The sequence below is a fragment of the Penicillium riverlandense genome (assembly GCF_028828495.1).
Source record: "Penicillium riverlandense strain IBT 135883 chromosome Unknown utg000011l_segment0_segment0, whole genome shotgun sequence".
Classification (NCBI taxonomy): domain Eukaryota; kingdom Fungi; phylum Ascomycota; class Eurotiomycetes; order Eurotiales; family Aspergillaceae; genus Penicillium; species Penicillium riverlandense.
The window spans coordinates 573268-587251 of record NW_026643201.1 but is presented as its reverse complement, the minus strand read 5'-3'; the positions used below and the strand labels follow the sequence as shown (position 1 = coordinate 587251).

The following is a 13984-nucleotide window of genomic DNA, read 5'->3' as shown; positions in this document are numbered from 1 at the left end:
ATGAGCGCCAAGCACCACTAACTTACACATCGAAGGAACAGTCCGAGCTGCCGAATTCGGCAGTTTGCATCGTGACACGAGGGACAAAAGACGCGCCAACCTGCCTAACGTAGAGCAAATCAAGCCCGGCACCGGCCGGAACAACTGGGTTTCCAAGTCCGGATCGTCGAGTTTCAGGATGCGCCGAGGCCAATCGCTGCGCGTTCGCCCGTGAGCATGAGAGAGTGATCGCGCCACCCACCTCATAGGCTCACGATGCGACTCGTCGAGACCACCCAGCCCAAGGACTCAACAAACCAATAAATCATTTGCAAATGGTATGGCTGGCCATACGGTTCTGTACCGAGGAACCCAAAATAATTCACCACCCCTGGCGGCCGCGTCATTGGTTTCGGATATAACTTCTGGACATTATTACTAGTCCTGGGCGCCGAAGCCCAAACTACTATTATTAACATACCCATGTGATTGATCTGAGTGGAAACGACCCAAAGTCGTGGATTTTACAATCCATGGAACGACCGAACCATTTCACCAAAAAAAAAAAAAAAAAAAAAGGTGACTTTCTGTTTGCAGTAGTGATCGTGGAATGCAGCATGTGGTATTTGTGTTTCTGCTGCTGCTGCTGCTGCAGGAGTCCAGACCGGATCGTCTTTAAAGCCCGTGGCTGCCTGGAATGCCCGAAGTGATTGGGCCTCGGATCACAGGTAGTAAGGATCTCCCACGGTGGCGCGGGTTTTTCAACTCCAAAATGCTAAAAAGGCGCAGCCCTCGGCAAATCCCCGAAACAGGCCGTTCCGGCTCGTAAATTCGTTACAACCCGACACTGGGGATTTCTGTGAACCAGGCACAACCACCACAACCAGGGCACGATTTCTCTCATGACGTACAACCCGATAGACTGTAGACGGGCTGCTCAAAACTCGTCGGCAGAATAGCCCAGTCGCAATGCACCCCTGAAAGTGTCGATCGGTATGGTCAGCCGTGTATGTACGCTCTTCCCGAGATCCCCGACAATAATACGCCCTCAAAAATAAATTTTCGTAATTCGAGTCAGCATGGCCCGGTGCCTCATCGTGGTTGGAGAAAGGCAGAGTTCCGTTTTGACTTTCCACGCGTCTTATTGTTAGTTAGCCCGAGACATTTATTACAGTACTCTAAGAGGAACGATAGAAGAAAGCATGATTACGGTAGTTGTAACCAAATTCACCCGGGAGACCCTCTTTCCCTCCTGGATGGAGCCCTCCATCTGGAGTCAGATTAAGCATATCTGTGTGTCCCATCGAACTTATTTTTTCCGTTGCACCCATGTCCATCCAGTGCCCACCGCACCACGGCTGGTGGGGACCGTCAGGGGGGCCGCCGCACTGGGCACCGGTGGAGCTGCGTACATATTCGCAGGATTCTTCCGGCGGGAGCTTCTGTACTTAGTACCTGACGGCCAAGTCCTATGCGGTTATTGTGGCTTTTTGAATAGCGGGATGGATAGGGAGGTGCGCCGGGGTCATGTCTAGCCAGTACACTGTAAGGTCCTGCCTAAGTAGGCTACCTATGTTGGACTTGCCTGTCTGGGATCGCTGCGATATTAAAGGGGGTCTCAAGTACCGGGTACAGCACCAGGAGATCAGCAGTGCGTGTCTACCCAGTCTGTATGTGCTTTTGCAAAGAAATAAAAATAAAAGAATAATGTGCAGGATCGCGGTCGCAAAGAACATCATGCCGCTAATATATATTTCGGGGCTGCTTTTCGTAGCGAGTCAACTGTCATGCGGCGCCGATATTATATATCCAGCGCAGCCTTAACCTCCACCCCAACCCATCAGTCAAACCCCAGACTAAATTCCATCACTGCATTGAATACACAATTTGCACGATGATATGGACACCGGATCCATCACCCAGAGCCAATTTAAGCATCTGGGGACTTGTGGAGAATGCCCACTGCTCCATCGGTGCCACATGGCGATGCCAGGAACAGGTCAGGATGGGGCAACCTTCTGGGTCTCGTTCTCCATAAGGAGCTGTCATGATGAATCCTGGGGAAACTAGTCTGTTATTCAGGATCCCTGTCAGACATCGAAGTGGATTCTTTTGAATACGTTTTGACTACTCTAATTTTTTACATACCCTGGCTATTGCTTGTATACACCTACCCCGACACTTTCCTAAGAGACACTGATCTCCACTTATTTGATCGGTCTGCATGCAACCTCATATTAAAGTATATCCACATAGAAAAAATAAATAAACTACATATAACCGCCCAAACTCCCTCACCAAGATATGCCAACTAATCCGCCTTCACATCGCCCGGACTCGGCTCCACAGGCGGCTGCTCATCAGGATCCTCGCTCACGATCTCAGTGATATCATGAATGGCATGCTCCACGTTGACCTTGGGCCCTTTGAACCAGCGATGCGCATCAACAATATACCAGATGGTAACAGCAAGCATCGGCCCTCCCCACACCAGACACGTCCAGTTCATCATATCCGCAGTCAAGTCACTTCCCCTCACGCTGGGCAGACACAGGATCGGAACCATCAGGAGCACAAAGGAACAGCCGATGGCACCGATATACGGCCCAAAGCGACCGAGGTGCCAGGGACCCTTGCGGAAGCGATTACCGACGAAGAAAACGCGGATGAAGATGGGGATGGCGAAGGCGACGAACTGCGCAATGGCGCCAATGGAGAACAGCGCGCCGATGGCAACGTCGCCTGCTAGAATAAGCAGACACATGAGAATGCCCAGCACGGCGTTGATGATCACTGCGTTCACGGGGGTCTGCGTGTACGAGTTGACTTGCTTCCAGTACCGCGAAAACGGGAAGCAGTCGTCGCGCGCGTAGGCGTATGTCACTCGCGACGCAGCGACCATGCACCCCTGGCCCATGGAGAAACCGCAGACGATCGTCAGGCCCAGCACGGCCATTGCGGCGTGGGGGTGCAGGACCTGCAGCAGGTAGGAAGCCCACGGCTGGCCCAGATCCGAATTGATGACTGCGTCGATATCCACCACGGTGTAGGCGACTACCAGCTGCAGGAACCAGCCCATCAGGCCGCCGACGCCGGAGGTGAGGACGATTGCGCGCGGAGAGGCAATGTTGGCGTTGGAGCACTCCTCGCTCAGATGGAATGGCGAGTCGTAGCCGGACATGGTCCAGATGACGCCGACGAAAGTCATTAGCACGGCGACGCCGTCAGGGAAATCCGTGAGGTTGGTGATGTGGCCCCAGACTTCGTGGGCGGGCGTGAACTTCGGCGTGGTCTTTGCCGCGGCGGGGATGGTGATGAGGACGACGACGAGCGCGATGATGTTGAATGTTGACCCCCACGAGTTGAACTGGGCGACTCGCTTCGTGGGCATGCTGCTGATGGCTGCGTGGAGGATCATGATCAAGGTCGTGAGCAGGAACACCTGCCAATTTGTCGGTACATATGACGGGTTGGTGATCGATCCACAGGCCAGAATCATGGCGGACAGGGAGAAGTTGACTGACGGCGCGGCCGTGACTTGTCCGATCCAGCTGGACCAGCCGGTGATCCAGGCGGCGAAAGGTCCGTATTTGGGAGGTGCCAGAACTGCTGCAGCGTAGTAGAGTCCACCGCTACCGGAAAACCGAGTCAGTAGAGTCTTTCGAATACCGTGCGGGAACTGCCATACCTCGTGGGCATCGCTGAACACAGCTCTGCCATGCCCATGGCCACGCATTGAATGAATATCATGGCGATAATCCATCCCCAAACCATGCCTGCCGTTCCTGCGTATCCCATACCTAGAAAACAAGGTCAATTTCTCTCAAGCCTCAACTGGGCGCCTGCCGAGGGCCACCTACCATAGTACAGAGTGCTGGCAAATGACGGTAGAAGACCGAGGACGGCAAAACTGACACAGAAAGTTGTCCACAGCGAGAACTCGCGCTTGAATTCCTGCTTATACCCCAGCGCAACGATCACCCTCTCATCGGCATCCATCTCATGGTCCGCCAGGGGGACGTCACCGTCGACAAGCACCGAGGTAACCTGCGCATGACTGACATCGCGGTAGGTCTCGGGTTTCTTCGAAGCGTCCGAATCGGAGGTTTTGGTATCCGCCATGGCTTGTGCTCATGGGAATGGGAAATGAGAACAGTATTGAGATCACAACCAGACCAGAGGGGAGGATAAGATCATAGACAAATAATATAGGCCGAGGGGGGGTTCTCATCGTTCCACGAGCCAAGACCAGGGTTATTTATCTACAGCTGCCAGTGCCACCGCTCCTTAATCCCCCGCGCGCATTGACGATCAGGGAACGCCATCTCGATGCAGAGCCAGTCAGGACAAAGGCTATCTCGGAGCGAGCGGAAGAACGGAACACCGCTAGAACAGAGGAATCATGAAGAGGGGGGCGAAGAAGACACACTGATAACCCTAAGATTGGTTTTTGGTCTTTTTCTCCACAGCATTTCAGACGCCATCGATAGATAAGACAATGCAGAAACAGGTGCAATTCCCGAGGACAGAGCATCAATCCGTGGATCGCAGCCAGCTTCTCCGCACAGATAGGAGAGCACAGGGCTCTTGATCCCCCGGGATGCTTGGCAATAGCTCCAAACCCACTCGGGAAGGTGGAAGCGTCGGACACACGCTGGGCGGAAGCATCGTATCATCATAAGACTTGGTACTAACATGGCTAGCCTATCACGGGGGGTTGTGTCGCATGTCAAGATAAGATGGACGATTTATTCTGGACAGGGGCTTATCTGCTGCCCGGCATGGACCTGCCCCTTACGGGAAGTAGTTCTCCCCTGAGCGATGGCTGAGTCACGGCGTCTACTATCCAGAGCCTTAGGTCCTGACTCTGGAATGGTTAATAATAATAACAACAACCAAGAAGAATGATAAACGAATGATAAACAAAGGAGAGTGTATTGCCGAACGTCGGTCGGAGCGGCTCTATGTGCTATTTAACAGATAAGACCCTCGTCACTATTCTACAGTCCAGCCAGTCTAACCGGACCCATAAAACAGAGCTAGAGCTGTTTAGAAGGGCTAAGAACACAGAGTTAGTCAAGTCCCATCATATATCCGGGTGCGATAGTTATAACTCACGTTGTCCTCGGGGGCCACAGTGCGGTCAAAGTAGACGTCCAGGCCGGGGATCTTCTGCAGGATATCCTTGCGCACTCGGGGCACCTCGCCGAAGAAGAAGACCGCAAAGACACCGGCAGCAACGCCGAAGCTGCCAGCGAGAGTACCGCTATTGGACCGTTAGTACATTGACCACCTCAGAACTCTCGATGGAGAGACGGGGAAGAGCGAGAATAACTCACGCCTGGGTCAGGGTGCTAAGGTTCACGCCACCAACGTGACGGGGAACGTAGTACCTGGACAAAGACAGAACTGTCAGTTAAGGTCCATGGCAGAATGCTCATTCTCAAGTCCTCTCCTCTCCCGTGCCGAGCATGATTTGCGAGTGCTGTGTATGGGTTTGCACTCCAACCATATGCGAGGCCATATTCAACGGAAACCTAGCAAACAAGCAACCCGATCCATAATATCCCTTCCAGGCACTGCACCATGCACCAATCTTGACCAAAAAGATAGAGAAACATCGACCCCGGGGAATCCTTACTTGGGCCCGAAAGTGGAAGCCTGGGCGGCGGCACGGCGGAGAGTGGGGGTGAACTGTAGAGGAGACCAAGCATGTTAGCAATCAATTGTTTTACAATAACGGCTCATCTCTGGCACTTATGCCGTGGGTGCCATAGGTAAGTGGTGGCCATGATGACGCGATAGCCTTCTTCCAAACCCATTGTGGGCCGGACATGGAGTCTCGAGGTGCTAACAGGCGTCATCATGGCCCGGAAGAAAGGACGTACCATGTTTGCTGACTCCGAAGAGAACTCGTGGGCGACACAATTGCTCGAGAGAGGACGGGCGACGGGTGGACATTTGCGATGGGCTGGACAAAACCGAAAGCGCCCGAGGTCATGTGATGACTGACTCAGCGCATTGCCCTTGTTCTGACGGGACGGGAGAGATTTAACTATGGCAGAGGACGAAGCTGGAAATAATAATGAATGCAGAGATTTGAAAACAGACAAGTATATTCGTAAAAGATGAAGAAAACCCCAGATCACAACATGAAAAGGAAATACAATAATTTATCGAATAAGGAAGATGATTATAAGAAGACCCGTGCCACCAAACACCTTAACTGTACATGTTATTCCATTCAGTCGACCTTGTCCGTCGACCCACCATTCAGCAGGCCCTCCTTGCCATCCAAGTGGAAGAAGCCGCCGTTCGGGTTGCCCAGGATGCCACCGCGGCCAAACCCAGCACGTCTCAAGAGGCGCCCACGACCGAAGAGGACCGCCACGGCCAGTACGACGACAACCACGACGAAGAAGAGGAGACGACTACTACCGAGGGAAGACCGGGTCAAGAAGAAAATGGTCTCGAAGGTGCCAACCGTGGACTTGGGGGAGAGCTTCGGAGGAGAAGCGATCACCAGCGGAATGGTCTCGAGGATCGAGGTACGCGAGGCCATGATAGTCGCACCGCTCGATGCGGTATCCCAGTAGCGGCGATTCTGTGAATATATTAGGTCAGGAACTGCCCACACATGTTCTAGAAGGACACTTACATCTTCATCGTTGATAATCACACGGTCGCCATTCTCCACATCAATACCGTAGGTCGTGCGCAGCCAGCGTTCCCAGAAATCGCCGTCCACCCAGGCAAAGGCCACGGCCTTCTTATCATCCTCGCGAATCGTGATGCGCTGTTGCTTGGCAGACCGCAGAGCGCGCTGGTCATTCCGGTCCTCGGCCTCCTCGATACGCAGCTGCTTGGAATCACGGAGTTCGGACCGTTCAAGCTGGAACAGCTGGACCTGCTTGTCCATCCACTCCAGAGCAGCCTCCTTCAGTTCCCGGCGGGACTGAGTGAAATCATCGGAGCGGCGACGGCTCAAAATGCCAAGAACCACGAACTTGCCATCCATGATCTCCTGGGCATTCGATGCCGTGAGTTCGGGGACGATGGGCAGCCAGACGGTTTGCATCCACGACAGAACCTGCCGGAAGTCTCGCATGTCCTTGGGAGCGAGTGCATTGTAGTAGTTCGGTCGCCCATCGCGGACCACGAGAAGACGAGGCCAGGTATGGATCTTGAATCGCTCTGCCAAACTGGAATCGCTGGTTTTGACGATGCGAGCATGTCCCACCAGGCTGAGAGTCAAACGCTCCATAGCCCTGAGATCCTCCGATGTCGTCGCATGGTCGTAGAAGTACAAGAACAGGACTTCTTCGGTCTCCTCCAGTTCCTTGAAGCTAGTCGCATCAACGTCTTGGATGCCGTGTTGGACGGCCACGGCGTTCTTCGAGTACGAGAGGAGGTCTCCCAGGCCACGCAGACCGGTGTATTCAACTCGTTCACCACCACGGAAGAAGTACATCGTCGGGTAAGCCGAGACGCGGGCATCACTGCAGAGACGGCGCTCAACGGTGCAGTCGACTTCACCGATGTTGAGGGTGTCCTTCATCTCTCTGGCCATCTGTTGCCAGTTCGGATTCATAGCCTGGCAGTGAGGGCACCATGGGGCGTAGAACTTGATAAACCACGGATCCTGCGTCGTCGTTACAAGCTTCTGGAAGCTCTCCGCGGTGAGCGCAACAGAGATACCCTGCGGGTTGGGAGGCGGTCCCTTTGGCTTAGGAACGACGCTCTTCGGGGGAGTTGAGCTACCAGTCCCAGCTTTTCCGGCATCCAAATCCAAATCCGCGGCAGCCTTCTGGGAATCCTGCTCGTTGTGCTTCTCCGTATCTTTGGTTCCCGCCTGAGGGTACTTGTCATTGACATAATATTGATCCGGGTCCTCTGTCGGATCCGACAGAGGATCCATGCTGGTCGCGCCAACTGCGGGCAACTCAACGCCATTCAGAGGCCGAGACCCAGGCTTGATCAAATCGAGCTTGCCTTCAACGAAAGTGCTGATATCTGCCATGTTCTTCGGGCCCACGTACTTATCTAACTGGTCGCCGTTGTGGTAGAATGCAAAAGTTGGGTAGAATTCGATGCCGAGTTTCTCGCACTGATCCGCGTAGGCCTGACAGTTCATCCTTCCAAAACGGATATCATAATAGCCGGTAAAAGAGTTCAGGGACTTGGTATCCAGAGACTTCGTAGAAGACGAGGACAGGGGGTTCGAGGTCTATCGGGGATTAGCATCTTGATTGCACCAAACCTTCCCAAAAAGAAACTCACATAGTAGAACTCATACAGGGTCTGGTAAGCCGGGGCTATCCTCTTGCAGTGAGGACAAGACGGCGAAAAGTGTTCGATAATCCTAGGTCTTTGTGAGACATATTCTGAGATGGCGGGACGGTTGGTCGCTTACCAGTAACCGTCCTTGGTGAGTTCTTCAAAGTTGTCCGGTGTAATTTCTCTAATTGGAGGCACTTCCAGACCATTGAATTTTGTAGGGCCACTCGGTTCAGAGGACCATCCTCTCTTGAAGAGGCGCATGCCATCCGAGCTTGACGAGATGTCCACCGAAGCCAACGCAGGCACGGCCAACAGCGAGAAGAGGGACCACCCCAGCCATGAGGGTCTCATAGTGGCAAAGAATCGACCCCGCGGGAGAGGGAAACGTAAAAAGGGGAGGTAAACGAGAGGCGCTGGTCGAAGAGGAAAGGAGAATTGCGAAATAACGTTACAGGTGGCACATTGGAGGGCGGGGGCCGAAAACTGGGAGTCGGCTCAAAAGGGAGGTAATGAGGAAAAGAGACTCGAGAGGTGCTCCGGACCCTGAGAGCGGAAGAAGGGAAATGCGCAGAGCCCAGAAACGAATGAGGTGTTGGTCCAGCAAGAAAAGGCAGGCAGGGGGGCAATGCTTCACCTGGAGACTCTGAAACACGTTTTTCCGGTCCGGGTTCGGCTCGACTTCCTCGTCTCCCTACACCACCACCACCACCACCATCCCACATCACCACCACACATAATGCGGTCTACTCTTCGACTGCTGGCCAATGTCAAGCCCCGGTACCTGGAGCCCTTCGCTCCGACCGGATTGACCGGCCTGGTCACCCACCCAAGCCCGCGCCCGACTCTGATCTATCTCTACACAAACACCCTGCAGAAGCTGAAGGAGTTCCCCGACAACTCCGCCTACCGCCAGTCGGTCGAGGCATTGACCCGCCATCGTTTACAGATCGTGGAATCTCAGAAGCCCCCGGGCTTTGAGGAGTGGCTGGCGCGTGTGAAGCAGACCGTGGGAGCCGAGCCCGATCGATTCGCTCAGCTCCAGCGCAAGGATGGCACATTCGCATATGCTGCCCGCCAGGAGATGGATGGCAGCGACAACCCTCGTGGCGAGGAGTGGGACGGAGAAGAGATGACCCAGCCGATCTCGCATCCCTCTCTGACCCCGGAGGAATCCGCTGAATTATTGAAGCGCGAGGAGTCGAACGCAAAGGAAGGGCAAGTATGGTCCGCCATGAAGTGGGAGAATGAGCCAGCTCTCGAGGCCGAACAGTACGTGAATCCCTTTCCGCCCAATTGGTGCCGAGCCATCGAGCAGTTAACTCACATCGTACAGGATCTCCCAGATCGAACAGCAGATTGGCGCTGGTCTCATTGAGGAGGTCATTCAAGTCGCCGAGGCTGAGATGAAGCTGGTTGATGAGCTGCACCAGTCAAAAGTGTGAGTCGGAAATGTCCCCTCCTGGTCTAGTATTTGGTACAGGTTCTAACCGGTCGTAGGTGGGAGGAACTCGAGGAGAAGCCCCGTCCGGGCCAGTGGACTTACTTTGAGCGCAGTTGAGCGCCGGTGGCCACGCTGTAACTATTAGACGTTCCTTTGTTTGAATACACCTGTCTTGGTTCCCATTTCTTAGGCCTGTAAATTCAACTATGCCCCAGAAATCTTTCTCGCCATAGATGATGATAGGGATGGGGAGAGGGTGTGTCCGTAAACGGCAGGCGGTGGCGTATTGGCGTTGTGGACACAGTCGTACTTGAATGTTGTCCCTGAAGCAACTCTCCGGTTGTGCTCTTTGCAATTGTCCTCTTCACCCGCGTCTTTTCCCTGAGGATAGTTGCCTCCCTCCGATACCCGGGCTGTCTGAGCGGCTCGTGCAATTTCCTCTGGCAGGCCTACGCCGCACCACACACACTCGCATTCGCCTCAAAGCCCACACCCCTCACACAATATGCGGCTCGACATCAAGGTACGCCGACCATCAGCCAGAAGGGCAGACGGCGTTGTCCTCTCTGGGCAATATGCTGTCCCGTGAGACATCCACAGATTGGGAGCGGTCACTGACAGGAATTGTTTGGTACAGAGGCAGCTCTTTGCCCGCTCGGAGCGGGTAAAGGGCATTGATTTCCACCCTACAGAGCCATGGGTAAGATGATCTTGAAACGCTGGTATATTCAACAAGAACTAATGATGCCTTTCTAGATCCTTACAACTTTGTATAGCGGTATGCTCTAGGCACGAGGTGGCTGTTGCGAGATATTGAAGACGCTAACCACGCACCCGCCACAGGTCACGTATACATCTGGTCTTATGAGTCGCAGGTAGGCGCTGACAGCGACGCCCTTTCAACGGAAAGCATAGCTCACATTCATATCTAGTCCATCATCAAAACGTTCGAACTCACGGATGTCCCTGTCCGCGCCGGTCGATTCATTGCCCGCAAGAACTGGATTGTGTGCGGTTCCGACGACTACCAGCTCCGAGTCTACAACTACAACACATCCGAAAAGATCACCTCCTTCGAAGCCCACCCGGACTACATCCGCTCCATTGCCGTCCACCCCACCCAGCCCTTCGTGCTCACTGCCTCCGATGATATGACAATCAAGCTCTGGGACTGGGAGAAGGGCTGGAAGTGCGTTCAGGTGTTCGAGGGCCACAGCCACTATGTGATGGGAATGTCGATCAACCCCAAGGATACCAACACATTTGCGTCGGCCTGTTTGGACCGTACCGTGAAGATCTGGAACCTTGGCTCTCCGCATGCCAACTTCACCCTGGAGGCCCACGAAACCAAGGGTGTCAATCATGTTGATTATTACCCACAGGCAGATAAGCCATACCTTCTCACCACTTCCGATGACAAGACTGTCAAGGTCTGGGACTACACAACCAAGGCGCTCATCGCCACCCTCGAGGGCCACACAAGCAATGTCTCATTCGCGTGCTACCACCCCGAATTGCCCGTGATCATCTCCGGTTCTGAGGATGGCACGATCAAGATCTGGCATGCAAACACCTACCGCCTGGAACAGTCACTAAGCTACGGTCTGGAACGAGCATGGTGTATTGCCTACCAGCGGGGTCGACAGGGCGTCGCAATGGGTTTTGACGACGGTGCTGTTGTCGTGAAGATGGGTCGGGAAGAGCCGGCCGTCTCGATGGATGGATCCGGCAAGCTCATCTGGGCTAGACACAGCGAGGTTGTGTCGACAGTTATCAAGGGCGGCGACCCTAGTGTGAAGGATGGTACTCCTCTTTCGCTGCCGACCAAGGATCTGGGTACCTGTGAGGTGTACCCGCAGACTCTGTCACACTCGCCAAATGGACGCTTCGTCTCCGTCTGTGGTGATGGAGAGTACATCATATATACCGCCTTGGCCTGGAGAAACAAGGCCTTCGGCCAAGCTCTTGACTTTGCTTGGGGATCGAAGGACAACAGCAACGATTACGCCATTCGCGAATCAACGACTAGTGTCAAGATCTTCAAGAACTTCAAGGAGCAGAGCAGTGGTCTTGACGTTGGTTTCCAGGCGGAGGGACTCAGGTGAGCCAATATCGTGCTTTTGGTGAATTCAACTAACTGGGAGGCTTTCAGTGATGGTGTTCTTCTTGGTGTGAAGGGCCAGGGTGGCATTGGTCTGTTCGACTGGGAGACCGGTAACCTGGTGCGGAGAATTGAAGCTGACCCCAAGACTGTAAGTTGTTCGATGCTATGAATATCGAAAGGCGACGAACTGACCGTTTCCTCCCACAGGTTTACTGGTCCGAGTCTGGAGAGCTGGTCACTCTTGCCTGTGAAGACAACTTCCACGTCCTCCGCTTCTCGCGCGAGAACTACATCAACGGCTTGAACAACGGAGAAGCCGATGAAGATGGCGTTGAGTCCGCTTTCGAGCTCGTCACCACCGTTGAAGAATCTGTTCGGACCGGAGAGTGGGTTGGAGACTGCTTCATCTACACCAACTCGACGAACCGCTTGAACTACCTCGTGGGTGACCAGACTTACACGATCTCTCACTTCGACCAGCCCATGTACGTTCTCGGTTACTTGCCCCGGGATGGCCGAATCTACATCTCCGACAAGGACGTCAACGTCATGTCCTTTGGTTTGTCGCTCAGCATGGTTGAGTATCAGACACTGGTGCTGCGTGGCGACATGGACATGGCCGCCGAGCTGCTCAAAGACGTGCCTGTGGACCAGCACAACAAGATTGCCCGCTTCCTCGAAGGCCAAGGTTACAAGGAGATGGCTCTGGAGGTTGCAACCGACCCAGAGCACCGCTTCGACCTATCTCTCGCGCTCAACGACCTCGAGACTGCCCTTCAGATCGCGCGCGAGGCGAACGTCGAGCACAAGTGGAAGATCGTCGGCGACGCCGCCCTGGCCGGGTGGAACCTAGCCCTGGCACAGGAGTGCTTCACCAACGCCAAAGACATCGGTTCTCTCCTGCTGCTGCACACGGCCAGCAACAACCGCGAGGGACTCCGCGCGCTGGCCGCCCAGGCCTCAGAGTCCGGTCTACACAACGTCGCCTTCTCCACGCTCTGGTCGCTTGGCGATGTCGATGGCTGCATCGACCTCCTCGTCCAGACAAACCGCCTCGCTGAGGCCGTTCTCCTCGCCCAGACCTACAAGCCCACCAGCGCCCCCGCCCTCGTCGTCCAGTGGCGCTCTTCTCTCGAGCAGGGTGGCAAGTCCAAGGTCTCCCGCCTCATCGGCGTTCCCCCCGGTGCCCCGGATGTCATCTCCACCGACGACGACCTGTTCCCAGAGTGGGATGAGTACATCCGTCTGGAGAAGGAGGGCATCGTCGTCCCGGAACCGCCTTCTTCCGAGTCTCTGATCGATGTCGTCGGGGACGGTGATGGTGATGGTGCCGAGCCCGCGAGCGCTGCCAACGGTGCCCCCGAACTTGATCTCGACACCGCGGCTGCAGCGGAGGCGGAATAAGGAATACACAAAAAATTGAAATTGCCATTGCTGGGTTGGGTTGGGTTGAGAGACTAGAGTGTTGTCGTTGTTGTTAGAGAGCGTTTTTGGTTCCGATTGATGAGAGTCGGTCTGATTCTTGAATTGCGAGCGGCGTCTTTAACGTGTATCCGAACATTTTATTTTATTTTTGTTTCTCGATTTCTTATTTTCATTTTGGTATGGTAATCTTTTACAACCTGTCTCCTTCCATGGGATGGATGGATAAGAAAGATGCACGCTATGACAGGAAATGGAATTGTCTTTTTGAGATATATAGCTCCATCGTAGGACTTCCTCAACATGTCTCGCGATTCGGAGGCTTCTGCTGCTTGCTCCCTTTGGCATTTGCCCAGCTGCGAACTTGTGTTTGGGATAAGGTGTTAGGTATGTAGACTTGCTATGTTTCCTCTATAGATGAATTGTTTCAAAAAAATTCGGATCGGATCCCTGGGTGCATTGTGTTGTATTGTCCATTGCGTAGGAAGATAAAAATCTTTGATGTTTTTCGAAATAGAGTGGACATCTCGCTTGCACCTGGAGGGAAAGATGCGAAGATCGTGATAGTAAAGAAGGACAGGAAAATGATCATCGCTTGAGAACATCGACAGGTAAGGGGGTGCAGTGCATTTGCCAAAAGGGCCGGCAGTGCACAACAGTATAATGGTGAGAGGGATGGGGAGGGAGATGGATTGGTTGCAATGGGGTGAAAAGTAGACTCCGAGACCAAAAGATGCCCCACACTCCTAATGAGACGA

The 13984-nt window shown here is 53.9% G+C and overlaps 5 protein-coding genes across 5 annotated transcripts; 2 read left to right on the top strand and 3 right to left on the bottom strand.

Moving 5' to 3' along the window:
* Positions 1 to 2290: 2290 nt before the first annotated feature.
* N7474_010924 (amino acid permease) lies at positions 2291 to 4101 on the bottom strand (the record flags this gene model as incomplete). Its single annotated transcript, XM_057202334.1, has 3 exons — positions 2291 to 3611; positions 3668 to 3779; positions 3840 to 4101. The coding sequence occupies 3 exons, from the start codon at positions 4099 to 4101 to the stop codon at positions 2291 to 2293; spliced, it is 1695 nt and encodes a 564-aa protein (XP_057047618.1).
* A 927-nt stretch (positions 4102 to 5028) lies between these two features.
* Positions 5029 to 5980, bottom strand: N7474_010923 (cytochrome b-c1 complex subunit 10; the record flags this gene model as incomplete). The annotated part of the gene is made up of 4 exons (XM_057202333.1): positions 5029 to 5037; positions 5098 to 5245; positions 5319 to 5372; positions 5868 to 5980. The coding sequence occupies 4 exons, from the start codon at positions 5978 to 5980 to the stop codon at positions 5029 to 5031; spliced, it is 324 nt and encodes a 107-aa protein (XP_057047617.1).
* A 243-nt stretch (positions 5981 to 6223) lies between these two features.
* On the bottom strand, positions 6224 to 8610 carry N7474_010922 (putative disulfide isomerase; the record flags this gene model as incomplete). Its single annotated transcript, XM_057202332.1, has 4 exons — positions 6224 to 6583; positions 6638 to 8206; positions 8260 to 8341; positions 8393 to 8610. 4 exons carry the CDS (start codon positions 8608 to 8610, stop codon positions 6224 to 6226), a joined length of 2229 nt encoding a protein of 742 aa, XP_057047616.1.
* Positions 8611 to 8995: 385 nt separating this feature from the next.
* Positions 8996 to 9817, top strand: N7474_010921 (complex I NDUFA5 subunit family protein; the record flags this gene model as incomplete). The annotated part of the gene is made up of 3 exons (XM_057202331.1): positions 8996 to 9528; positions 9593 to 9697; positions 9757 to 9817. 3 exons carry the CDS (start codon positions 8996 to 8998, stop codon positions 9815 to 9817), a joined length of 699 nt encoding a protein of 232 aa, XP_057047615.1.
* A 388-nt stretch (positions 9818 to 10205) lies between these two features.
* On the top strand, positions 10206 to 13208 carry N7474_010920 (coatomer subunit beta'; the record flags this gene model as incomplete). The annotated part of the gene is made up of 7 exons (XM_057202330.1): positions 10206 to 10223; positions 10338 to 10400; positions 10457 to 10478; positions 10544 to 10575; positions 10633 to 11801; positions 11853 to 11952; positions 12012 to 13208. 7 exons carry the CDS (start codon positions 10206 to 10208, stop codon positions 13206 to 13208), a joined length of 2601 nt encoding a protein of 866 aa, XP_057047614.1.
* Positions 13209 to 13984: the final 776 nt, after the last annotated feature.